Below are 27,482 nucleotides of genomic sequence, written 5' to 3'. Positions count from 1 at the left end.
ACCCTACTACATTGTGTTTGCTAGTCAAGTGTTCTCCCACTGAGTTACATCCTCAGCCCTGGTTCTGTTTTTGAGACAGTATCTCACTACGCAGCCCTGGTTGGTTTTGAACTCATTATCTCTCCCCCCCCCCCCCATCTTAGCTTTCCAAGTGTTGTAATCACAGGTTTCTACCACCAAGCCCAGTTTGTGGGATGCTAGGAATGCATTCCTGCACTGTCACTGTTAACAGAGTGGTATCTCCAGCCTAGGGTATATTTTTGTTAAGCCCTATTGTAGGACTGTAGGAGCGCCTGTTAAATTTCTCATTTTGTTAGATTTAGCCTGTGCTCTTTGTCATCCAGTATTTTTGGAAACATGTTTCTGCTTATGTGAGTGTGCAGCTGCATTCTCCTCTAAGTCTCAGATGGCACCTGAATTGGCTATTGGCAGGCCCTAGCTACTATCTTCTTTTGCAACTGATCACATTAGAGAATTTCATGTAGTGGGGATTAACACTTACTGGCCCGGAGTCTTCAACTCTAGTGTCCTGTGAAACGTGTGTGCCCCTTGTCTTTATATGACTTGTATTGCCTGTTCCTCCCTCCCATTTTCCTTTTACATGCAAATTGGCAGACTATATGCCCATTGTTGGATCCTGTAATTTATGCTGCTAGAATTTTTTTTGTTTTTTGGCAGAGCCAGAATCACTATCCTTTTTTACCTGAAACCCCCTTAGGTGATTGCTTTTCCTGCCATATCACATTTCCTTATGATATTTATTAATGCCTTGTAAAGTTAGCCTGCTTCCATAGAGAACAGCAAACACCCTCAGGAAAAGGCCATGCCTAAAGTTACCTCTGATAAGCACAAACATTTCTTTCTGTCTCTTCTCCATTACTTCTCCTCTTTTACATCCAGTCTCTCCCACGACCTCCACTGAAGAAAAGCAGTTACAGTCTCTTGTTCTCCTGTCAAATGTTGGCTCACAAAAAAAAAAAAAAAAAAAAAAATTAAAAAAAAAACTTGGTGAAGCAAAGCCAAAAACATTGTTAAAGGTGATTAAAAAAAAAAAAAATCACAGCTATGCCAGGCAGTGGTAGTGCATGCCTTTAATCCCAGCACTCAGGAGGCAGAGGTAGGTGGTTCTCCATGAGTTCAAAGCCAGCTTGGTCTACAGAGCAAGTTTCAGGACAGCCAGAGCTATACAGAGAGACAATAAAACAAAGCAAAACAACAAAATCACAGCTAATAGAGTCTACAGAGGAGGAGATGATAGACAACATTGAAGATTTGTGATAATCTCAAGACATCTTGAGAATTTTGCCAAGTTCGTTATATAAGAATTTAAGAATAATGAACACGACTGGGATGCCACCTCTAACACTGGGTCTTGGGATTGTGTTTTAGCTCTGGCTAGCCTGGAACTTCCCATGTAGATCAGACTGGCTTCAAATTTACAGAGATCCACCTGCCTCTGTCTCCCAAAATGCTGGGATTAAAGGCGTATGCCACTATGCCAAGCCCTGGTTAATTTTTTAATTTTTTTTTTTTTTGAAGCAGGGTCTCACGTAGTTCATGCTTAGCTTTAACTTGAACTTCTGATTCCCCTCCTGCCAGCTTCCCCTTGCTAGGATGACAGGCATGCAAACCTATGCTCAGTGAATTGCAGAGCATCTTTCATGGTAGGCCACATCCTAGCCAAGTTTCTTTAAGATTTCTGAGCTATAGTTTCCTAATTTCACTCTTTAAGAGTTAAGCAAGATTCAATGAGATAGCTTATGACACTCGCACAAGGTGAGATATAAATGGGACTGTCTTCTAAAGTTTGGGCTTGCAGCGTCCAGGCCTGCAGGAGTCGCCAGCGCGCCCTGGGTCGGGTGGCGCCCGCGGCTCCACCTCCCGCGTAAGGCTGTCCGGTTCGCTGCCTGACCGAGCAGCCTCCCTCGCTGCGAGGATTCGGCGGCCCGCAGACGCACGCGGACATCGCCGACCCGTCGGGACGCACTGGATAGCGGAGCTTCTGCGGCTGGGCGGGCGGGCGGCTCGGCCCGGCCGGGGTCCTTACGGGTCCTCAGCCGGCCCGGGGGAGGGCCCTCTTTGTGGCTGCAGTTGGCAAGATGGCGCCGGTGGGGGTGGAGAAGAAGCTGCTGCTGGGCCCCAATGGGCCAGCGGTGGCGGCCTCCAGCGACCTAACCAGCGAAGAGGAGGAAGGCCAGAGTCTATGGTGAGGAACGTCCACAGAGCCACGGATGGCGTGGCCGGGCAGAAAGAGGGCCGGAGCGGGCGGTACCGCGGGCAGACATTGACGGGTAGTCGCTGGCCGAGCGGTCCTGGGCGGTCCCACGCTGACCGCTCTTGTCATTGTCGCCGTAGGTCTTCGATCTTAAGCGAAGTGTCCACCCGTGCCAGGTCCAAGCTGCCGTCCGGCAAGAACATTCTGGTGTTCGGTGAGCAGCCGGGTACTGCCCTGGGGCGCCAGGGTGGGTCAGGCGGTGCCCCTCCCACAGGTTCCACCTTCTCCTCCACCCTTACTGCCTGCTTGTGGCTTGCTGGCCAGGACTCTATCAGGGCAGCCGGAGAGCCTCCAAGCCCACGCGTCTCCTGACCCCCAAGATGCAGCTCCGTTTGGAGTACAGTGGTGTGGCGTGGGCTTGTGGCACATTCCTTCAATCATTGGCCTTCAGCCTTGACTCTCTTCAACGCTTAGTCTTGTGCTCACCAAGTTGAGCGTGTGGAGAAAGGAAAAAAGAGGATGTGCAAGCTGGATGGAGAAGATGGGGGAACTAGGTGACCTAAGCTGGGAACTGAGACGTCTTGAAGGCTTTCTTCAGCCTTCATGAGCCGTTGAGCAGAGGCATTAGGGACTCCCCAAAGGCAGCAGACCTTGGTAGTCTGCCTCAGGAACTTTCTTGCATTACTGCTAGGTTGCCAAGTCAGTCATTTAACCTCTTTGGCTTCAGTTATCTCATATAAACGAAAGGTGCAAAGCTGTTTGTAGAGTTGGAGCCCTGGGACAGCACAGGCAATCTTAGACACTCTGCAAGAATCCCAGTCTAGCAGAGGCAGATGCGTGCGTGGTTGCAACACATCCTTCCTGTCAAGAGCAGACTGTTGTGGGTGCATCACACTGCTTGATGTGTTGAAAAAGAACTGTGGAGTTGGGTGTTTGGAGGGTAGTTGTTTAGCTACAGCACATAGAGATAACTGGACACTGTTAGAGGTTTCTTGCAGTAAGTGGTAAGATAAGGTGAGGTCAGATCGTGAAAGACTGAAGCATTATGCCTCTTTCCTGAGGCTCCTGGCTTTCACGGATTTTATTTTCCTTTATCCTTTTCCAATCTTTATGGAAATAACTACCTGGTGGTTTCCCTGTGTTTCTCTTATCCAGGTAATGACCACTGTGATAGGTTATAGCCAGATGTGTGCTTTAGGGAAATAACTCAGGCTGTGGCATGCCAGGTAGATCAGAATGAGCAGGTGCTGAAATCAGGCTGGACAAGCACTCACCATGGGCTAGGTGGATTGTGCCAGCATGAAAAGGATGCAGTGCTGAGGAGGGAGGATCTTTGTGGATAGCCTTTCATTTCTTATGTTCTATAATTCCATATTACTGAATCCAAGGATGTTTGGTAATAGTGGTTCTATTTCATTTTGGGGGAGGTATTATATGAGGGAGGGTGTTGGATATGGGTAGTCCCAAGAAGAAGAAAAAGCAGTTGGTACTGAGAATGTACATAGGAGTTACACTTACGTCAGTAATTACTTTTTTCCCAGTTTCCAAGCCTTTAGGGTGCTTGTGAAGATGTTTTAAAATCAAATGCATGTAAATAATATTTATAAACTTCGTGATTATGAGGCAGAATCAGATTTGTTTGTTTTTCAAGACAGGATTTCTCTGTGTGGCCCTGCTTGTTCTGGAATTCACCCTGTAGACTAAGCTGGCCTCAAACTCAGAGATCCACTCTGTCTCCCAAGTGCTGGGATTAAAGGCTTGATCGACCACATCTGGCTCAGAATCAGAATTTTAGTTCAGTGTTCCTAGACTTTTGAGGTTAGTTGTGTTTTGAAGAGTTCTTTCTTTTACTGTGGTAAAGATTTATTTTGTGAGAAACTAGCTCTGCCTTTGACACTCCCTTCTCTGGATGTCTGCCTAAGAAATTGCAGGTAGAGTTAGTGGATTTGCCTTATTCCTTCCCTTGTGAAGTAGAGAAATTACAGTAGAGGGCTATTTGGGCTCCTGGGGTTGGCTGTCGTTGCCTCTACCCAATCACCCTTAGAGCAGATTTGCTTTGTTTGTGAGAGCTGAGGCCTTAGCAGCAGACTTGCTTGAGAGTTAATTGTTCTTTATTGTGTTGATGTTAAGAGTTACCATCTTTGCCTACCATGATACATAGCACACTTTGTCTTGCAAATGTCATTTGTAGGAGAAGATGGCTCTGGTAAAACAACTCTCATGACCAAACTACAAGGAGCAGAGCACGGCAAAAAAGGAAGAGGCTTGGAGTATCTTTACCTCAGCGTTCATGATGAGGACCGAGATGGTGAGTGATGTGTTACTCCACTATAAAGGTAACATGCAGAACTCTGATTCCTGCATGTCCAGGCATTCCCAGCTTTCTGTTAGAACTGAAGAGAATAGGTGAAATGTGTGTCATTTGCAGGACTTTCAGTTTGGTTCTGGTTTTTTGAGACAGCATCTTACTATGTGGTCCTGGCTGGCCTTGGATAGACCAGGCTGACCTTAAACTCTCAGAGACACTACTCTATAATGATTACTTAATAATTTTTCAGGTTTATGTTCAGCTTTTTTAGTGACTGTAGAACAGTTATCAGTGCCTAGGTCTTTTTTCTAAATTCTAAAGATGAAGTGTATTGATTAATTTCATTCTTTATGTTTGCCTTTATCTGTTTAAATACTAGTGATCATGATTTTAAGGTGATTTTATAAAGCTACTTTCTTATTGCTAAATTGAAGAAGTTAAACCAAAAGTCTCTCCAGCACTACAATCCTGCTGTCTCTAAGCTGTTGATGGAGGACATGGAGAAGGGCTCTTCCTAAAGCTCAGGCACCTGTGTGTGCTAATTTAGATCTCCAGGGATTTTAGCCCTATTCCCTTGACTTTTCTGTCTTTGAAAAGAATGTAGAAAGTAGGCTTGGTGTCTAGGCCTCTGTCTTCTGTCAGAACAACAAGCACTGAGTATCTGTCTAGACTCAACTGGAGTCTGTGCTTGTATGGCTGAGGCCACTAAACCAAGCCTAGGGGACCTTGAATGTTTACGTCTTTTGCTTCCTGCCTTTGTAGAGCACCATGGTTTTTGTGGGAAGACCTTGGGCTTGGGAACCAGACAGAACTGGCTTCTGATTGGTGACCTAACCACCCTTCACTTCCATTTCCTCACTGAGGCAGATGATGGTGGTACAGTGCAGGTGGACAGAGTGTGCAAGTGTGATGGGAGCTATAGAGACATGGTGAAAGGGTAGACTGGCATAGATGCTCTGCATCTCCATATCCTCTGGTGTCTCCAGGGCTGAGACACACTTTAGGACAGAGCGTCCCAGTACTTCCGATTCCTTTCAGGTCACTATGAGACCTTTTTCCTTGCTTCACTTGTAGGACTTAAGATCTTTCAGCTGCTTACTTGGTAGTGCTTGTCTGATGGAAGAGGTGCCCTTACCTTAGGTTAATTATACTCTTTCAACCCTAGTCTTTTTAATTGTGTGGTATGACTGGGTTGTAAGTATGAATTTCACAGGTAATCACCTGCTAAAGAAAATAGTCTGGTTGTATCTGAGTTGTGGTAGGACCTTTGACATGTCAAAGAACCACTGCCTCTCAGTTAGAAGTCTGTCTAGTGCTGCATGGGATGTGTGATTCCCACACATGGACGAGTTATGTATAGTTGACACTGGCAAGAAAAGCTGAGAAAAGGAACTATGCTTGCTTGATGAGTAGGCATATAAACCTCAGATTTTGAGTACAAAGTGTGTTTGGAATGATTTATAGACCCAAACTAAAATATACTGGAGTTTTAGGACTAGTGAGATAGCTCAGCAGAGAAAGTCACTTGCTGCCAAGAGAGCCTGAGTTTGATTCCTGAGACCCACATCATGTGGAAGGAAAGAACTGACTCTTCACAGGTTGCCCTCTGACTTCACTGTGGAATGCACACACCTACATATATCCTCCACCCATACTCTAAGGAGCACATATAACTCTTAAGTACATGTTATAAAGTTTTTAAAGTAAGAGCTGGAGAGATGGATCTCTTCCAGAGCACTATATTAGTTCAGCTCCCAGAACCATGTCTGGTGGCTTACAGTGGTTTATAAGTGTAGCTTTAGGGGATCCAAGGCCTCTGGCCTGAGAGCACCTGCACTCTAGCACACATAAGAACATGTAGGCGCACACACACACCTATATATAATTAGAAATAATAAAAATAAATTAAAATTTTTTAACATAATTTAGATGTTGGAAATACAGCTAGATGTAGATATTTTTATATTTAAACTCATCAAAATGCATTTTTATAGATATTGTTTGGTTATACCAACAAGGATGCTAAAGAAAGGTAAGTTTTAAAAGTATATGTTGGAAAAGAAGTTAATGAAATGACATTTTGATGTTAGGAGTTCCCCCCCTTCAAGGTACTTTTATAGAAAAAATAATTAAGGAATATGTTTGAAATTTTCTAAAACTATCCTATTAATTTAGAGAATTATCTTATAGTTGAATTATCACAGTTACCAGTTCTTGGTACGTTTTATTTCATCTATATCTTAAGATCTCCTGTAGTCCACATTGGATTATTTTTGATCCAATTTCAGACTTTAATAGCATTTCATCTGTAAATACTTCCATGTGTATATTTAAAAGATAAAGATGCTTGGAGTGTATAACTTTTTACTCAGGATGACTGTAGTTGCTTAGTGTGACACACAAGATCAGCTTGTGCACACCTCACAGATTGTTGGTGTCTTAGAACAGTAGATTATTTAGACTGAGGGACACTTCATCAATAAGTGTTAGTGTCCTTTGGTTGTTATTGAAAGCTAATTACTTTCACTCTGCTCCTTGGAGTTTGTTGAAATCTTAGAGGCGACCTATCTGTGATTATCTAAACTTTTAAAAGCCGAGGCACTTCATTCTATACTATGATGATTTGTTGGCTACTGGATGTTTGGCACTGCAGAGCTGGGGTTTCTGTGTACATTCACTCCCTTATTAATGCTGCTGTTCTCATTATCTGTGCAGACGGTTACTGTTAGGTGATCATTACACTTCATTTCTCTTCCTAGATCACACACGATGCAATGTGTGGATTTTAGATGGAGACCTCTACCACAAAGGCCTGCTGAAATTTGCAGTTTCAGCTGAATCTTTGCCGGAGACGCTGGTCATTTTTGTCGTAGACATGTCTAGACCTTGGACTGTAATGGAATCTCTACAGAAGTGGGCTAGTGTTTTACGTGAGCACATCGACAAGATGAAAATTCCACCAGAGGAAATGAGGGATCTGGAACGAAAATGTGAGTAAAATTTGCTATTCTCTTTGGATTTTTGGGGCCACCGTCTTTTTCAGCCAAGAGGGTTTACTAGGCATAAAATCTGCTCTGTTTTGAAATACTTCTTTCAGTTATTGAAATTCAGTTATCAAGAATAATTGAAGGGCTGGACCCATGTTCTGTTCCCAGTGCCTTTACTAAGTCAGCTCACAACCTCCTGTAACTCCCATTTCCAGGGCATCTGGTCACTAGCATGCATATAGTATACATACAGTTGTAAGACCCTTGGAAAGCTGAGGCTTCCAGAATCTTAGCCCAGGACCTCGGCCACCCCAAACACAGAATGGAGGCGAAAGCTTGATGCAAATTGCACGAGGCTTTATTGCAGTTTAACGAGCTAACCCCATGTTAGCTCGGGTCTTTGATCCACCTACCATGGCAGATGGCTAGCAAAGACGATTTGAAGCCGCTGTGCACAGATCTTTATAGGGCAGCGTAAGGGGAGTGTCTAGGGGTACGCACAGGCTCACGATTGGTGTGCCTCCAGGCTTGGAGGACTTGCCCTGTGTTGATTGGTCAACTGGTTGTTATGGCCCATAGGCCCTCCCAGGGCGGTTGCTATGCTCTCTACGTCATTGCTGTGTGCTTGTCCATAAAGCACACCCAGGGTCGTAAAGCATAGCGCCACCAGCTAACTTCTGATTGTTTCCTCGTCACGAGACAGGCATCTGACCTCTAAGTGACCAAGGCAGGTTTATGGCAAGCATGTGTTCGGCTGTTATGGCTGCCGAAGAGGAGCAGGTCCCTTCACAGTCAGGCATCCAAGTGCATGTACACACAAACACAGGCAGACAGACAGAAAAAGAATACTTTGGCCTGATGTGGTGGTGGATCTCTTGGAGTTCAAGACCAGCCTGATCTACGTAGCAAGTTCAGACTAACCACAACTTTATAGAGAAACCCTGAATTTAAAAAAAACAAAAACAAAACTTGAGAGAAAGAATTTATCAGTAGGAAGGTTTGCTTTGTTTTGGCTTTTCAGAGGTCTCAGTCCATGGCCATTTGGCTGTTTCTGGACCTGTGATGAGGCAACGAAGGGTAGGAAGAAGGGGATAGGGTATCCTTCAAAGGCATGTCTATGGTGCCTCCTTCTAATAGCCATTCAGCCAAGTGCACCTGAATGGAAATCCACTGAGAGCTTATTGCCCCTTCCATCTAGTAATAACTCAGTAATGCCACCAGCTAGGGACAAACAGTCTTTGGGGACATTTCTCTTCCAAACCCCAAGCCCATGTTTTTGGAATCACATGGAGATCCTATGTCTCCTCATTGACAGGTTTAATAAAAAATCCTAAAGAAGAGAAGTCTTTGATTTCCAACTAGTTTATTATTTTGAAATTTAGCAAATAAGAATACATTCAGGAATAGGAAGATTAGTTTTTGTTGTTGTTGTTGTTTTTGTTTGTTTGTTTTTGTGGGTAGGGTCTTTAAAATACAATAAAACTTAGCTGGGTGGTGGGGGCTCATGCTTTTATCCCAGCACTTGGGAGGCCTACACCTCAGGAGGCAGAGGCCGGTGGATCTCTGTGAATTCGAAGATAGCCTCCTGGTCTGCAGAGTGAGTTCCAGGACAGCCAAGTTTGTTACATGGAGAAACCCTGTCTGGAACAATAAAAACAACAACCACCACAACATACATACATACATACATACATACATACATACATACATTATATCTATAAAAGTTATTTTAGAGTTAAAGACATGAATCCTGAGAACAAAGAACTTTTAAATTAAAGGAAGTTTGGTGGGTTTTCAAATGTGGTTCCAAAGCTTGTTTTTCCTTCCTTTGCTTCTGTGCAGTTACATCAGCTTCTGTCCCTTTGCCAGGGAAACGGGAGGGGCAGGCAGTGGAACCGGCAGCCGCAGCGTCTTGGCCAGTGCAAGCTTGGCTGCCTCTGGCTTAGTGCCATGAGGTGACATCACTCTCTTTGGTGGATTGATGAGGGCTCTGGAGCATGGCACATAGTATCTGCACACTAACTGGCAAGAGAATTCTGAAATTTTGATGGTGCTTTTCAATTTCCAACTATGTCTTCCTGTCCAACACTTCATCTTGCCCCTGTCCGTTATTAACTTAAACAGGCAGCTTATTCTTTCCTTTGTTGCATGTGTGCTTCCTGGCTCATCCACATGTGGGTATAGTGACTGTCATGCAGTTCAGCTCATCTGTCTCCAACTGACCTTTTTAGATAATGCCTCTTTTTCTTGCAAGACAGAGATGCTAAAGACAACTTAGCAGAGTAGTTCTAAGGCTGAAAACTGTTTCTAGACCACTGCACACATCTACAGACTAATATGCTACAGACTTCAGTTCTGTGAAGACACTTTCTTGGATTGATAACCTTATAAATATTTATTAAAATAGAAAAAGAGCCACATTGGCCACGAGTACCAGTCTTTCTCAGATAAGGAAAGCGTTAGATACCAGGTGTTGTTCTAGGTGCTGGGGATACAGCAGACTAGATGCCTATTCTGGGGAGCTTGTGGAATGAGACACTGGTCTTAGTCATTGGTGTCTGTGTCACTGAAGAGTAGATTCAGTGACATATGACAGAAAACTGGAGAGGAGGATGGCTTAAACAAAATTGAGGTTTATTTCTCCTGAAAATGAAATCTAGAGGAAGGCAGTTTGCAACTAGGGAGCAGCCCTGGGAAGATAGCTCAAGAGCCCTGGCTCATTGTGCTTTCCGCTTTGTCATTTTGAGGGTGTGGTTCTTTTCCTCATACATTAGCAGTATGTCTGTTCCAGGAAGGCAATGGGAGGTGAACTTGCCTGCTGTCCTTTAAAGAGGATGAGAATGGAGTCCTTTTGGTTTCCTTAGAGTGTGTGCACTTGCATGTGCTTGTGCTGGATGACTTTCAGGACGTTCTCTCCTTCCACTACAGGTGCGCTACAGGGCTTGAACTCGGTGTTTCTCAGTGAGCACTCCTACTTGCTGACCTCATTGCCAGTCCAGAAAAGTCTTATTTCTGTGTAGCTGTGTGTTCTGAGTACAGGGTCCTGTTGGGTTAGGGGGAAGAGGAGAGAACACTGGAAGGTATCTAGCAGTTGCTGAGCCAAGTCTGTGTCTGAGGGTCTCTGCTTATATTGTCCCTGGTATGTGATGTTTGGAATGGCAGCCATGCCTTTCTGCTGCTTCGTGTTTAAGGAGTGCTTTTGTTCATGCTGGTTTTAGCTTACTTTTAGGGTAGTAGTTAGTTGTTGATATTCTTGCTGAGAGGACTTCTGCCTTCCATATTAATTAGACTTCAGTATTTTCTTATGAAGATCTATTGTATTTTCGATTATAGGGGCCACAGTGTTTATGCCTGTGAATGCAGGTGCTGGCCGAGGTGTCGGATCCTTCTGGAGCTGGAGTTACAGGATGTTGCTAGGCAGTGCTGGGAAGTGAACTCCGGTCCTTTTCAAGAGTAAGACGTGCTTTTAACTCCTGAGCATCTCTCCAGCTCCCTGTAGTATTATTTTCAACAAGTGAACACTGCTTTACAATCCCATTTCCATTCCAGCCTGTCTGATCTGGAACTGCTTTGTGATCAACCACTGTAATCCAGAGCTGGCCAAGGGAAATTGACCCCTAGAGCTGCCACAAGGCGGTGCTTGTTTGTACATATGGTGGATAGTTACTCTTGTTGCTGCAGCAACAGGACAAAGACAGTATAAAGAAGGGTTTTTGGTGTTGGGTTCTTTTTTTTTTTTTTTTTTTCTGACTGTTTGAAGGAATACAGTCCTTTAAACTGTCAAGGAAAGAAAGCATGGTATCAGGAACATATGGCAGTTGTTGGTCATAATACATCTGTATCAGTTAGCAGAAATGAATGCTAGTGCTCAGCTTGTTTTCTCAGTTTTTTTAATTTAGTCTAGGAGCAGGGAGTGTAGCATGGGGACATGGTAAAAACTTTCCTACCTTTGTGAAAGGGCAGACTGGCATAGATACTCTGAATCTCTATCTGTAAATTATAAACCTGGGTATAAGGGTCTGGAAACACCCTTACAGCCACACCCAGAGGTGTATCTCCTAAGTGATTATTTATTTATTAAATGTAGGGTCTCTGTGTGTAGCTCTAGCTGTTCCAGAACTCACTCCAGGTTGGCCTCAAACTCATAGATCCTTCCTTCCTCTGCCTTTCAATTCAAGCACGGTATTGATGGTGTACACCACCACACCAAGTCCTAAATGTTTTAAACCTATTTATGATGACAGATTAACTATCACAAGACTACTCCTTGTCAACTCAATATCCAAACCCACCACTTTAAACCATAATAGTCAGTTTGTTCCCTGCTACATGTCAGGCTTTTTCATAGAAGGAGTCTCTCAAAACTGCGTCCAGTGAGTGGTGGGTGAGGTAGGAAGAGGGAAGCCACAGCCCCAGTGAAGCTAGCATAGTGGGGCCTCCCTTCCAGCCATGGGGCTTGAGGGTTTCTCCTGTCAATTGTTGACTGCTTCATCTCCTAGAGAGAAAGCGTTACATTGAGCTACATTTTACTTTCAGGATTTAGGTTCTCGTTGTTTGTGTTTTCTATATGTTATGCATATTTTCTGTCTTCTAATCTATTTTCTATAATGGTCTATTTAAAATATGTGAATTTCCAACTCTTGTTGAACAGCCAGGGTTTGTTTTTATTTTGTTTTGTTTTGAGACATGGATCTTACTTTGTAGCTCCAGCTGGCTTGGGACTTGGTATGTAGACCAGGCTGGCCTGGAACTTACAGAGGTCCGCCTGCCTCTGCCCCTGGAGTGCTGGGATTAAAGACATGCGCCACCAAGCCCAATTTTTCAGTCATTTAGAACAGTAGTTCTCACCTGTGGGTTGAAACCCCTTTAGGGGTTGACCAACTCTTTCATAGGAGTCAAATAGCAGATATCCTGCATATCAGATATTTATATTACAATTCATAACAGTAGCAAAATTGCAGTTATGAAGTAGCAGTGCAAATAATTTCTTGGTCTTCTGTAGTGCTTTATTTCTTTATTTTTGTGTGTATGGGTGTTCTACTTATTTGTATGTCTGTGTACCATATATGTGCAGTGCTCATGGAAACCAGAAGCAGATATCAGATTCTTTTCAACTGGACTTGTGTGTGGTTGTCAGTTTATGGGTGCTAGGAATCAAACATGGGTACTGTGGGAGAGCAGTCAATGCATTTTACCAATAAATATCTCCAGTCCCCCAGCATCCTCTCCCAATATTTTTAGTTACATTTACTTTGCATGCTTTTGGGAAAGTATAGAAGGCCTTAGGCCCTTTTCAGGCCTTGGTCCTGATGGGTTTAATAGAATAATAGAGCTGCCTATTGACTCCTAAGCCTGGAGGGGCTTTACCCATCACATGAAGATTTAGGTTTGATAGCTCACAGCTATAATCCTAAAACTCAGGAGTCAGAGGGAGGGACAGGGCAATTGCTGCAAGTTCCAGGCCAGCCAGGGATACTTAATGAGATCCTGTTCAAATACAAAACAAAACAAGATAAAACCCATCATTTGAACCTTGAAGTGCTCACATAAAGGCTCAGGCCTGCAGGCCTTGTGTTCAGTTGGCTTAACTACAGCCATGGCTATTCCACCTAAGGGCCCTTTTTCTTTTTGTAAAGACTTAAGTTCCTAAGAGTAGAGACAAAGAGGAAATGTGGTTGGTGCTGGGCAGTCCCGTGGTCTTTGCTTGCCTCTGCTGCCTAGAAATGGCACGCTCTTTTGGAATTCAGAGTGTAGGCATATAGTAAGCTTTTCTGATGAGGATCTTAATAAGTTGTGTTACTGATTTCTAATGGTCACCTGGTGGGCTGTCTGTACTTTGAAAAATGTAGGATATGTAAGAAAAGTGAATGTGAGGGAATTTTTGGTGATGGTTGTGGTGGTGGTCTTTGTTTTGTTTCACTTGTGATAGTTTTTATCATAGGAACTAGTATGAGTTTAAGAACTTTAAAAACTTGGGCTGAGGCTCAGTGGTAGACTGCTTGCCCAGCACATGGAAAATCTCAAGTCTAAGCCACAGTACTATTTTTAAAAGCAGAACTTTAAAAGCCTGTTTAGGAAGTGTGTGGAATTAGGGATGTTAAGGTTTGCTGCTCTCGTAGTTCACAGCTCAGTAGACATGAGATACCAGGTGCAAATCTGGCACTTTGCATCACCATTCCTAAACCTAAAGCTGCAGCCTCTGCCATGCATAAACGCTTTTGCTTTATATTTGCTACTACCTTTTTTTCTTAATTTTCTAAACCTAAGGTGTATTTTTGTGTCTGTGTAATTTTTCTCTTTTTCCTCTGTAGTTATGAAAGATTTTCAAGATTATATCGAGCCTGAAGAAGGGTGTCAGGGTTCCCCACAGAGAAGAGGGCCTCTGACCTCAGGCTCAGATGAAGAAAGTGTTGCCCTCCCTCTGGGTGACAATGTGCTGACTCATAACCTGGGGATCCCAGTGTTGGTGGTGTGCACAAAGGTGCGTCCAGGGAATTGTAAGCTTGGCTGGGTGTGGCCAGTGAACAATCACCGTCTGAAAGAAAGTTTCAGAAGCTTTGATGAAGTTTCTTCTCAAGGGAGAATTGGGCTTATTCGGGATTCATTAAGGTACATTGAATGTGTCAGGGTAGAACACATTGTCATTTAATGCTGCTGCAAATTTGACATCACTTAGTTCAGAAAGCCCTGTTGACTTCATGGGCAAACTTAAGTGAAAGCAGTTCTCTTATGTGTCTGTAAGCCAGTTGTTCATCTGGTCCAGACTGGTGGTGAAAATAAAATGCTGAAGTAGAAACGGAATCAAGCTTAATTTAAGAGAGGGTATGTCTCTTATATAAGAGGGGGAAAGTAGCTTTAAACACATTTTGGATTTCAAAAGTGCTTTATTTCTAATAAAAGTTACCTTGTTGTGCAGTGTACAGCAGTGTGAAATGGCCTCTCTCCCAATGTGACTTCATTTAATGTTGGAAAAACAACTATGAAGTGATCAGGCCTATTATCTGAGTGTAAACTGAAGCCAGGATGAATGAGAACTCTCTCATTCCTTTTATTCTTCTCTAATTAGTACCCAGACCCCTGTTGAATTATTTCTTTAGGAATTCTTTATTTTGGAAGAAATCCCTGTTTCTGTCTTCAGCAGGCAGAAAAGCAGAAAGCTAATGTTGCTCTTGGTTTTGTCTCTCCTGCAGTGTGATGCAGTGAGCATACTGGAGAAAGAACATGATTACAGGGATGAGCACTTGGACTTCATACAGTCACACCTACGGAGATTCTGCCTCCAGTGTATCCTTGGGATGCTGTATTGGGCCCCGGAGCACAGGCTTTCCCCCAAAGGGGGTGTCTTCTTCACAGCCCCTCCTCAACACAGAGTAGTCCTTTTTTTCTTTTTATTACACTTTTTAAAAAAAATTATTTATTTTTATTACATAGTGTTCTGTTTGCATATACACCTACATGCCAGAAAGGGGCACCATACCTCATTATTGATGGTTGTGAGCCACCACGTGGTTGCTGGGAATTGAACTCAGGACCTCTGGAAGAGCAGCCAGTGCTCTTAACGTCTGAGCCATCTCTCCAGCCCTTTTTTATTACACTTAATTGAGGGGGATACATGAGTGTGGAGAACTTGGGGAGTCAGTTACCTCCTTCCATCATGTAGGTTCCAGGTCAAAGTTAGGTTGTCAGGCCTGGCAGCAAGCACCTTTACTCAGTCACTGAGCCATCCTGCCTGCCTAACAGGGTAGTCTTTTTACCATGGGGAAAAATGTTGTAATCTTTCAATTAGTTTTTTATTTTTGCTATGTTGGAATTTTATATATACTAACTTCAGCATGTCTTTGGTCACTTTGTTAAGTATTATTTTATTTTTTGACAGTCTGATAATGTCATTCAGGCTGGCCTGGAGCTTGTGATCTTCTGCCCCAGCTTCCTGAGTGTTGGGATCACAAGCATGTGCTGCCATGCCCAATGCCTGATTTAGTTGCTTTCTTTTCTTTTTTTTTTTTTTTTTTTTTTTTGGTTTTTCGAGACAGGGTTTCTCTGTGTAGCTTTGGAGCCTATCCTGGCACTCACTCTGGAGACCAGGCTGACCTCAAACTCAGAGATCCGCCTGCCTCTACCTCCTGAGTGCTGGGATTAAAGGCTTGTGCCACCAACGCCCGGCTAGTTGCTTTATTTTTAAGGCTTTTGTATTAAGAAACTAATGCGTGACCATTTTATGGCCAAATTACATTGATTGTACTTAGACATCTTGTTAGACTTTGCTCTTATTTAGAGAGGTACAATCACAAGTAAGGTTACTAGGTTAGAAGCTGCAGGTGTTTCCTTTGTGCTACCCAGGAAAAAGATACCATGTCAGCAGCTTTTTGAGTCTTCATATAAAGCCAACTGTAGTTGGTATCTTAGTTCCACACCCTGGAGAAGGGGGTGACAAGTGCTTCCTTTGAGCCCTTTGTTGACACCTATCTCTGAAGGTGTGCTTAATGATAAACTCATTCCTTTGTGAGCACCCACCTGGGAAGTAATCTGTGCACCTCTGTATGCTGAGGGTGTTGTTCCACTGGTTTTGCTTCTCAGGAAGCAGCCTTGGGAATGACAGCAGTCTCTGTTAAAAAAGAAAAACAGCTGCATCCTCAAAGCTTCCACATGTTTGGAGTATTTATCATGGTTCCTCTGCTCATGTTCCTTTTTAGTTTTTAAATTTTGCTTGCTTTGTTGTTCACATGGGGCTATACAACACATCACCTAGCTCTTTAAGGATTGTTTATGTGTGATTGGTTTTTGTCTCACAATGAATTGGTTTTCCTTAAGCAGATTGATTAGATGGAGCTGCCTTGATTTACACCTCAGTGAAGGAAGAGAAAAACCTTGACTTGCTGTATAAGTACATTGTTCATAAAACATATGGCTTCCACTTTACCATACCCGCCTTAGTTGTGGAAAAGGACGCAGTTTTTATGTGAGTTCTTGGAGGTGATGGTGTCTAAGCCTTTCTCTTTATAGTATGCTTGCTACTACTTACGTTGTGCCTTTTCAGTGCAGCGCTCCTGTCTGAGAGTGTGCTTGGGCTGAACATGACAGGTGGCAGATAGATGCAGCCTTCCCTCCCTGCCCCTTCTGAATTGATTCATTCGGTTTGAGGGAAGTGGGTGGTGTGGTCAGAGGTGCTTCATTCCTTCATTGAAAGAAGGCAGTCAGGATGTAAACAAGCCATTTTGTGTACTTACTGTCAATTCTGGTGAAGCACTAGCTGTGGAGAGACTCAAAGTATAGAGATTCCAATTTGGGGATCCTTAGTGGCTTGTGGAAAAACACCTGGTGACTGCTGTTGACAGGGTGATTGTGAGCCTCTTCTTGGTATCCCTGTCTGTGTGGGTTAAACTCTGCTTCGCACTTTCTGGCATTTGCATTTTGCAAGCCCCTGGGGTTGGTCATTGAGCCAGAGACTTAGCTAGTCTGTTTTCTTGAATTGGTGTTTTTTTCTAACTAGAGAATCATATTGCCACATACACATAAGACAGTGCTGTGCTTTTAGATTGGCAGATTGATGTTTCGATTTGATACCTTCTGGACTTAACAGTTACATTTGTCCATTCAGCAAGCTTTACACCTCACCTCCTAGGTATCCAGGTTCTCTGCTGAGGACACAGAAATGAATGAGATCTGATTCACACAGAAATAAACGTGTACTGAAGAGGAGGAGGGCAGCAGTGGGCTAGTGTAGTGGGACCAGAAGGGTGTGCTGCTAGAAGATGAGTGGTTGCGGGCTGGAGAGATGACTCCATCACTGGCTGCTTTTCCTAAGGTCTTGAGTTCCATTCTCACGAACCACATGGTGGCTCACAACCGTCTGTAATGAGACCTGGTGCCCTCTTCTGGTGTGAAGACGTACATGCAAGCAGAGTCCTGTGTACATAATAAATAAATGATTCTTTTTTAAAAAGATGAGTGGTCATCTCAGGCAAACCAGAATAAAGGGGCCAAGGGATTTGAGAAAAGCTGGAAGTACAAGAGCCAAGTGCTTCTGCGAAACTAAACAAGTTACCTCCTGTGTGTTTGAAGAGAGTCTCACTCAGATTGTTCATACCTAGTTCTGAAGAATCACCCAGAACAGTCAGGAAAGCACTAAAACAGAAACTTAATGAGTGATGTGCTTTTGTAATCACTTCGTTCCCAATTATGTGATCCCGAGGGGCAGGGATTCTGGTTGGATTTAGGGCTAGTGTGTAATGAAGAAGCATCGTGTGGTTCTGGAGGCTGCATGGGTCATGATGTATCTCAGCCATGTCCAGTCCCTTTTTACTATTGGGTCTGTTTATAGTTGCCTGTGTACAAATTAGTAAAGTTAGCAAGGCCGTTTGGGAGAAGCATCCTGGATAGACAACCCTCTGTGGACTATGAGTTGGGCAAAAGAGGGTTGTGAGAACAGTCAGTTGTCTTTTTTTTTTTTAAGAGTTTCTTGACCCCAAAAGTGTGTCATGTAGGGCAGTGTGTGGTTGCTGCCTTTAAGTAACATGGGAACCCTGATCAAACCTTAGCCTTCCTGCTTCTGGTGTTCAGCTATACAACACCCACATAGGAACCTAAGATCTCCTTGTGCCTCTTGGGGGTCCAGGATAGATACAGGCCATGGTTTTCCCTCTGGCTTCAAGGTACATCTTCCATACCAGCAAAATTAATGAACTGTCCATAAAATAATTGTTATAAAGAAGTGTCCTCAGGAAGTACAGAATGCAGGAGGAGAGCCAAAGCCCAGGAAGAACAGTCCTCTCTGGACCTCTATCCTTTGTGCATTGTTGGTCTAAATAGGGTTCCCAAAACTTTGCACTGGGACAGTGTCTCATGTTGGCTCCTTAGGCCTAGTGTTCTTGAGTCCCTGATGCAGGAGTCCCTGGGGCAGGATGAGCTATGTCTGCTGTGCATTTTGGCTTATGTACCCAAAGCTACAAGACACTCACAACGCCTCCAGACTTAAAGATGTGGGAAAGGACCTTACCCAGGAATTTCTTATAACCTGAAATGTTTTTTAGATATATGTGGGAAGGCAGTCTCAGGCACAGCAAGCTAATATGTGCCTCCTTGTCTTTAGACCTGCAGGCTGGGATAACGAAAAGAAAATAGCTATTTTACATGAAAATTTTACAACCGTGAAACCAGAAGATGCATATGAAGATTTTATTATAAAGCCTCCTGTGAGAAAGGTACCTTAACCAGTCCCTTGAAGGCCTTATTTAGGTGTTTTTAAGTCATGAAAATGAGATCTGGTATTCTAAGAATGGCTCACGACATGAAGTCCATGTTAATTGTGCTTGTATTTCCTGTCAAGTCCCAACAATGCTCCTACCACTCCTAGATTCTTTTTGCTGGATCCCCTCCCTCTGGGGTCTCCAGAAGACATGATGTGGGAGGTACTGCTTAGGACCTGCCAGACTTAAAAACATGAATTGGCTATATGCCATGGCTACTTCTAGGAGAGGGTCTCTACAGGGTTAGAAGAATGCAACTACGGAAAGATCCCCCAAACCCATGTGGAGGCCTGGACCGAGATTTTTGTAGAAAGAATTTTGACAGTCATTTGAGAAATTTTATTGCTTGTGACCATAAATGTGTATTGTTTCACAGCTGGTCCATGACAAAGAATTGGCAGCAGAGGATGAGCAGGTGTTCCTAATGAAACAACAGGTAAGAGGCCTTCTCTTGCATGGAATGCCCTTTGGGGGAGGGCTGTGGTTGGGGGCTGTATGTGTTTGAGAGCTTGCAGAGGCATGGAGGTTAAGATGAGATTTCTTCATTTCCTACTTTTTCTGTGGGGTAGGGATTGGAGCACCTGCCTCATGATGTCTGTCTGCATCACATATTATCCTGCAGGGACGGGCTCAGTATGTTTTATGTACCCTATTTGCCCTGGGAAAAGTTGCTGGCTAACTTCTGTTTTGGGGTGGGGGAGGGGGATTTTCTCGGCTTTGGAGGCTGCTGGCTTACTTCTTGAATTGACAATTTAGCAAGTGGCCTGGCCTCACTTCCATTTTCCCCACAGGGTATAAAAGCAGATATTTACATTTTGTAGGTAAGGAGAGTAATTTCCTAAGTTATTAGCTTTTTTTTTTTCTTTTTTTTTTTCTTTTTTGGTTTTTCGAGACAGGGTTTCTCTGTGTAGCTTTGGAGCCTATCCTGGCACTCCCTCTGGAGACCAAGCTGGCCTCGAACTCACAGAGATCCGCCTGCCTCTGCTTCCCGAGTGCTAGGATTAAAGGCGTGCGCCACCAACGCCCGGCTCGGTTTGGATTTTTTTGTTCTTTTTTTAAAGACAAGTTCTCATATGTTCCAGGTAGGCGTGAACTCAATATGTAGCCAAGGGTGGCATTGAACCCTGTGCTAACTTTCAAGTGCCAGGATCACAGGCATGTGTCCCCATGCCTGGTTTTATGCAGTGCTGAGTCTCCAACTCAGCTCTGTATTGCTAGGCATGTACTCTACCAACTGAGTTACATCCCAGCCCCAAACTGACAGTTTTAATGTAATCTTATTTTTAAGAGTTTCATGCATAATTACAATGTGTTTTCATCAACTTGTTCCAGATTCACCCTGATTCCACCTAAGATGACAGTTTTGAACACAAATCCAGTCTTAACATTTATCTTTGATCCAATTTGTTAGACATGTCACCCTCTCCTAATGGCTTGTCCAGGTCCTGTTAGTTTTTGGCAGATTTTTTTTTTCCCCAACTCTTTCCCTTTTCTATGGCCTGTATATTTCCTTAGCTTTAAAACTGGTTATTGGGGGTGTATATACTGAATACTGGATTTAAGTTATTTTGCATTTATAGTATAAAACATGACTCTTTATCGATGCCCTATAGTAGAGTCATAGAAGTCAACCCTTTATCCAGACCTCAATTTATGCTACAGGCCTTGGTTAATGGCCAGTTTGTCCCTCTCTTTGCAGTCACTCCTTGCCAAGCAGCCTGCCACGCCCACAAGAACCTCCGTGAGTACCTTACACCAAACAGATGGTCATGGCCCAGTGTCGTAGGTGCCTCCTAAAGTTATACCATTATTTGTAACAGTTTATGTTTGTGTGGGCTTTTATATTTTAAAGTGAATTGGTCTCCCTAAAGGCCCACAGCCATAAATACAGTAGAATCTTAGAAATGTTTGCTGAAGGATTATAACTGAGTAGCAGTGAGCTTTTAGCTCTTTTTCCAGGAGAATGAGGCATAGAAAGGGACTGAACTGGGAGCAAACCACTACTACTATACCTTAAACATGCAAAAATGTGTGTTGATTTTGGAATTTGTATTTTTTGTTATTTTTATACCTATGTGTGACATGGGCTGGTTTTGGACTTAGGAGTCTCCTGCCAGAGGACCCTCTGGCTCTCCAAGGACCCAGGGCCGGAGTGGAACAACTAGTGTACCAAGTGCCTCCCCAGGAACATCAGTAAAGAAACCAGATCCAAACATCAAAAGTATGTATGCTGTCTTTGGGAAAAGATATTAGTCCTAGGCCCACAAGGCATGCTATAACAGTAACTGGGCTCTCAGGAGGAAATCCCGGAAAACTGGACTGTTGTCTTTCCAACAAGAGTTGCTTCCCAACAAGGATTAACCATGTGCACCTGGCATTGTGTAAGACCTCAAACCCTGCAGGTGCCTTCAGAAAAGAATACAACTTAGGAAGTCACTATACAATGTATATCTTGAATCTGTAGTTTTATTTCTTAGGTTTATATTAATACTGTTTATGAATTGGCTATTTTTTACACTTTTATTCTTACCAAACTAGACCAAGGTATTGTCCCAGTGCTTATTGATACCCAAAGGTACTACCTGCAGTAAACCATCAGAACAAAATTCTGTAAATCCGTGCGGATCTTTTACTCAGGATGTGAGTGTTTCATAACAGGCTGTGAGGTTTTTTGTTTTTTGTTTTTTTTTTTCCATTGACATTCTTTTTATTGCAGAGTTCTTATCACCCAAGCCTTCTGTACAATATCAGGCTGTGAGTCTTAAGGGCTTATAAAACTGAAAAACATGAAGGACACAGAGATGACAAAAACAAAGATTTTTCTGTGACCCTCAAAGGTGGGAAATGTAAATGTTCCCACTGGTAATCTTATCACTGCCCAGGTAGCCTCAGCTAATAGTGACTATAGTAGATATGGTCAGTGAGCTAGGAAAGTGAAAGCCACAGATGCTTAATTTCAGTCTAAGAACCACTTTTTTAAGTCATCAGTTTGAGTGATGTTTTGTTATGCTTTTCTTTTGTTTCTTTAGATAATGCAGCAAGTGAAGGGGTATTGGCCAGCTTCTTCAATAGTCTGTTGAGTAAAAAAACAGGCTCTCCTGGAAGTCCTAGTGCTGGTGGAGTGCAGAGCACAGCCAAGAAGTCAGGTAGGGGCCCTTAGAGCTTTAGATCCTTGATCTGGACAGTGCTGATAGGATGGTGATGAAGACAGCAAGACTACCTTCACCAGCCTGCAGACCTCCAGGTTCTAACCAGCTGTGAACAGAACTGAGCCTTGTGCTGGCTTCCTTATGCTTTGCAGACTTCCTTGGCACATTTACATGTTAAGTATGATTTAATGTACATCCAGGCTGTTGAGTCATTTAGCATAAGGTCTAAGTGTGCTCGTGTCCTTGATTTGGAAACTCTTTTCACTGGAGGTCATCATGGAGTATGCTGTTGATATTTATTTAGTTTTATGTGATACTTTTAAGAGTTTTTATTTGTTTGAGCTAAAGAGATAGCTCAATGGTTAAGATCACTTGCTATTTTTGCAGAGGACCCAGGTTCCCAGCATGCACATAATGGTTCACAACCATTAACTCCAGTTCCAGGGGATCTGATACCCTCTTGTGACCTCCTTGTTCACCAGGCATGCAAGCCATGCAAAAAAGAAAAGAAAAAAATGTTTCATTTGCTTCACTGCCCCTAATCTTACAGGGAGCTGGAGCTTGTAAACCTGCATTGTCTCTCTGCAGGGTCTCTCAGTATCTGTCCTTCCATTTAGGTTGGTAGGAAAAGCTAGTCTTGGAGGTTTCTGAAACAAAATGGTGGAATCACATACTTTTTAAAGCTAGAGAACATTTATTTTCTTTTTATGAGGCCAGGGATCAAACCCAGGAGTTGGTGAATACTACACAAGCAGTAGAGTATGTTTTAGGTTTGCCTTTGTATATTTAGAGACAAGCCTATGCTGGACTCCCAACTTTTTTTTTTCCCATTCATTTATTTAGCTCATAAATAAAGTTATGCACAATTATGATACATAATACAGTATGTTCATAATGGCATGGCTAAATTAAACCAATTAACATGTTATATCACACATATTCATCATTTTTGTTTTGAGAACACTTAAAGTATACTATCTCACAACTTTTAAAATATAGCATATTGTTATCAACCTATTTATCATGCTCTCAGTAGACCTCAGGACATCACAGAGTCCATGCCTCTTTGGACTCCAACTCTTGATCCTCCTACTAAGACTATAAGTGTGCATGCATCACAACACCCCACATATAAAGGGCGTATTAGGCACATGTTAATTCGGTGTTTTCTGTAATCACTTTTTCCAAAATAGAAGAGAATGTTAGAAGATCATTTTGTCCTTGGGACAATCTGGGCCTCCAGCAACTTATGACTTCTTAGAGACTCAAGAATCTGATCTGGGCCTCAGCCTTGACCTAGCATTTATCCCTTACCGGAAATAGAGGTCATTGTCCAGGCCCCGGACATTGTTTGCCAACAGAAAATAGGAGCAGCAGCTTTGTGCAGGATTGAACTGCCCAGCCTCAATCTCATCATAAAACATGGTATTTCCATGTGTGTCAGTTTAAGCTAAATGACTTTATGGGTTATTCTGTTTTGTTTTTCAGGAATTGAACCCTGTGTGTTAATGCAAATACTTTGCCAAAGCTACATCATCAGCCCATTAGTCAGTCTGAGGTGTTGCAGTTAAACATAAAAAGCTGAGTGCCTGTCTGGGAAAGAAAGTAGTTTACCACATGCCTGAAACTCAGTGATGACCTCCAGGGAAGTGGTGGAGAAAGTGCACAGGGCTTAGGGATGGGATGAGGGTTTTCAGAAAGACCCCTTGAGTTTGGCACAAAGGCTTCCCTGCCCTCTGCCAAGAAGGCTGCTGAGTAATTGGAGGAACATAGACCTGTGACACTGGCATTAACAAGGTTAGGATCTATCTCATTGTCCTTGGTTAAAAGGCTTTTCTCATCTTTGAGGATGTTGTCACTACAAATGATGATTTTATTTGTTTTTGATTTTTAAAGACAGGGTTTCTCAGTCACTCAACTATCCTGGAACTAGCTCTGCCAGCTTTTGCCTCTGTAGTGCTGGGATTAAAGGCTGTCTGTATGATTTTAAATGCTTCTATTTAAAAATCTCTTCTCCACCCCAGCCAGGTGGTAGTGGTGCATGCTAGCACTCAGGAGGCAGAGGCAGGTGGATCTTTGAGTTCAAGGCCAATGTGGCCTACAGATTGAGTTCCAGGACACCCAGGGCTACACAGAGAAACACTGCCTTGGTGGGAGAAAAAAAATTCACACTGCTATTTTGCTATCTCTTGTTCCATTTCCTTTTTTTTTTTTTTTTTTAGGACAAAAGACTGTGTTGTCAAATGTTCAGGAAGAACTGGATAGAATGACTCGAAAGCCAGACTCCATGGTAACAAACTCTTCAACAGAAAATGAAGCCTGATCCTCCTTTAAAAGTGCATATGTCAAATGACCAAATAACTATGTATATTCATCTGATAAGACCAGGATTTTTCTGATATGGCACATGCTATCAGTTTTTTGGGGTAGGGGAGATGAACTTTTAAAAAATATATATACTTGATTGGCTTGTCCGAGTGTGAAATGCACATTTAGGAAGGTTATATGTCAGGCCCCTCGTAGGGATGTCCCTTGGACTCTTGGGCTGCGGTTCTCTTGTGGGAAGCAAGCGCAGCTGGGCTTCTTTTAGAGTGGAGAAAGGGGGTCCACTTGCTGTCATGGTGGAGCAAACGGGACTAGGAAGTCATTGATCCGATGGTGGTTAGTTTGACCAGTTTCATGTTAGCAAAATCCCTTGTCCTTGGGAAGAGGATTAAGTGGCAGAAAGTCCAGGAAAGAGAAGAGTTCAGGATGTATGAGAGAAGCGCGGGTGGAAAAGCTGAAGGCTGAGGGAGGTAGAAGAAGGAAGTGAGTGAGTGGCATTAAGTACATGCACGGTAGAAGTCAAAGACTTAACAATTAGAAGCATTTCCAAACTAAACACTAAACAGAATGGGAAACAGACTTGTTCTGAATGCATCTTTGATTTATGGGAAATGTGTTTTGTGTGGGGTACCTGGGAAAGGTGGAACTGACACAGGGGTAGTGAAGATGGCAGCTGCCCAGGACCCACATGCTTAGCCCAGGCCATGTCCTTTTGTCCTTGGAGAAATGCTGGGTCTATGCATATATAACCTGGGGCAGGCAGTTGCTGGGGGTTGTTTTTTAAGTCAGCAGATAAAAAATTAGTTTACTTTGAATTATATATTTTGAATAGCTCCTGCTTTGTTTTGTTTTGTTTTTTAAATTATTATTATTTTTAACTACCACAGGCTGGCCAACTAATAGAAAATGGGTGATTGATCTCTCATTTTACCATAATGGCAACGTGCTATATAAAATTTGGGGGAAGTATTTAATGTCATTGCATTCTGGTTAATTAGCTTGTACCAATTCCTGCCTTAGAGTCTGTGGTAGCCTTCACTGATACAAAAAGGTTCTTTCTGTAGCTCTGTGGTCTTGATTACTGCTACCAGACCAACAAGTGAGCGCTTTACATTGAAAATGGAAGTGACAGGTTTGTGTTTGTCATGAAATGTAGCACTTCTTTTCTTATGGAAGTGGGAGTTTTGTGTGTCTTCCTTTTAGGGGCATATTCATGCACATCATCATGTCACAACAGCATTCTGAGAATGGTTTCTGTGGATTTGAAATAGCACTTTGAGTTTTCTACATGACATAGCACATGTAATGCAAACACTACCATGACTTTAATGTATAAAACATTTGTTGTTCAAACTAAGGGGGAAAACCACAGTTCACGTCAGTGGAGTTTACTTTTTTATATGAATGTTTGTTATATTGTTCTCGGCATAATGTCCCTAATGTCATTACTTTACATGCATACCAGACTTGACTAACCACTAATGTAGTGCTGGACATAAGTTAACATCTAGTTTTATGACAAGGCTCCTCAACTGTCGTGTCATTTTGTAAGGGTCTAAACACTGTTAAGAAGAAAGCTGAGCGCTTACTTGCCTCTCTAACAACAAAAAGATGTTTCTTGTGCCGGTTTTACTGTTGAAATATATTATTTTTTCCTTTTTTAATTCAGTTTTTTTGTTGTTATTTTGGGGTTTTTATTTTGTTTTTCTTTTTTTAAACATGCATTGTTGCTTCAAATTACCAGGTTATCTAGGTGATGACAGTAAACTGATGGAGTGAAAGTTGTGATGTAGTGACCTATGGATGCCATATGGCCATACTAAAGGTAGGGTGACTTAATCTCTGCAGCAGCCAGGGCAAAATGAGTGACCTCAGAAACAAGGAATTCTTGGAAAGACACATGCCTAATAGGGTGATTTTTAAATTTTGTAACAAAATTTAAAATGTATCATTTGAATAGCTAAGCACTTTTTGTGTTGATGTAAAATGTGCTAAAACCAACCAATGAAATGCTGAGGCCTGGTCTTGTGAAGGTTTCTGGGAGACCACTGTTATTCCTTTGACACTTGGATGCTCCTAGTTTCAGAAAAAAACTGATGCATGTTACCACATGCTCAGTGGTTGCCAAAGTCTACCAGCTTTGGGGAGCTTCAGGGTTCTTTTGGGGTTTGAGGAGATAAGGTAATTTTTGTTATTTTAGGATCTCAAGCATTGGAACCAAAGGCCAAATAATAAACAGCCTTCACTTTTTAAAGTAAAATTAATTCTATTTGCAGAATATACTTGTATGGTAGACGGTAAAAGACAATTTTATGACTATACACATTATAGTGATTACCTCTGTTCGTCTTTAAGTGGATAATTTTAATAAGCCCAGCCTAAAAGTTATAGCCCAGATGAGGACTGTGAATTGGCCTTTCATAAAAATCCAACAGATATGCTGCTAGATTATTTTATTTGCACTTTTTTTTCTTTTTCTTTTCTTCTTTTTCTTTAAGCCAGGGTTTCTCTAGGTAGTCCTGGCTGTCCTGGAACTTGCTCTGTAGACCAGGCTGGCCTCCAGCTCAGAAATCCACCTGCCTTTGCCTCCCAAGTGCTGGGATTAGAGGTGTGTGTTACAATGCCCAGCTGCACCTTTTTTTTTTTTTTCTTTTTTTTTTTTTAATTTTACATTGGCATTTTAAAACCAGTATTTAAACTGAAGAGACTATTTCCTTAACTTAATGAAGTTGAAAGTGACTGCTCTGTACATCATGACTTTAACAATGTTGATGCTGTAAATGAAAGTTCACTGTTGTCTCTCTGCTGAGTTCATTGGTGTTTTTAACTTCAGATCAGGAATGCAGATGATCTCCCACTAGCCTTAGTCCAGGGTGTGGCTCTATCTGGGTGCAGTATGCAGTCATGTAGAACCTTGCTTTCTAGTGCTGGGGAAGATGTCTAATTACTGGCTTCAATAAACATGAATCCAGACTGCTTACAGGTTTTGGTGACTTTGTTTTTGATCAATCATTTTGCTAGTTATCTGTTAGCCACTGATCACATGGGGGTATATGGATATGTGGCAATGTAGCTAAAAATGTGTACCTGGGCTGGTGAGATGGCTGAGTGCCATGAAGCTGCCAGGAAGCCTAACAGCATGGTGGAAGGAGAGGATTGGATCCTTGAAGTTGTCCTCTGACCAACACAAGAACATACACAGTACGATTTTTTGTTTGTTTGTTTGTTTCTTTCTTTTTTAAAAAGAAATTT

The 27,482-nt window shown here is 42.6% G+C and overlaps 1 protein-coding gene across 1 annotated transcript; it reads left to right on the top strand.

Moving 5' to 3' along the window:
• The first annotated feature begins 1,960 nt into the window (after positions 1–1,960).
• Positions 1,961–27,210, top strand: Dync1li2 (dynein cytoplasmic 1 light intermediate chain 2). Its single transcript, XM_027405743.2, has 13 exons — positions 1,961–2,206; positions 2,356–2,429; positions 4,407–4,523; positions 7,283–7,513; positions 13,822–13,991; positions 14,701–14,794; positions 16,334–16,469; positions 18,600–18,711; positions 19,133–19,192; positions 20,456–20,497; positions 20,860–20,977; positions 21,786–21,902; positions 24,128–27,210. Exons 1-13 carry the CDS (start codon positions 2,100–2,102, stop codon positions 24,226–24,228), a joined length of 1,479 nt encoding a protein of 492 aa, XP_027261544.1. The 5' UTR covers positions 1,961–2,099; the 3' UTR covers positions 24,229–27,210.
• Positions 27,211–27,482: the final 272 nt, after the last annotated feature.

The sequence above is a fragment of the Cricetulus griseus genome, chromosome 3 (genome assembly GCF_003668045.3).
Source record: "Cricetulus griseus strain 17A/GY chromosome 3, alternate assembly CriGri-PICRH-1.0, whole genome shotgun sequence".
In the NCBI taxonomy this organism is placed as follows: Eukaryota; Metazoa; Chordata; class Mammalia; order Rodentia; family Cricetidae; genus Cricetulus; species Cricetulus griseus.
This window is presented reverse-complemented; position numbering and strand designations above follow the sequence as displayed.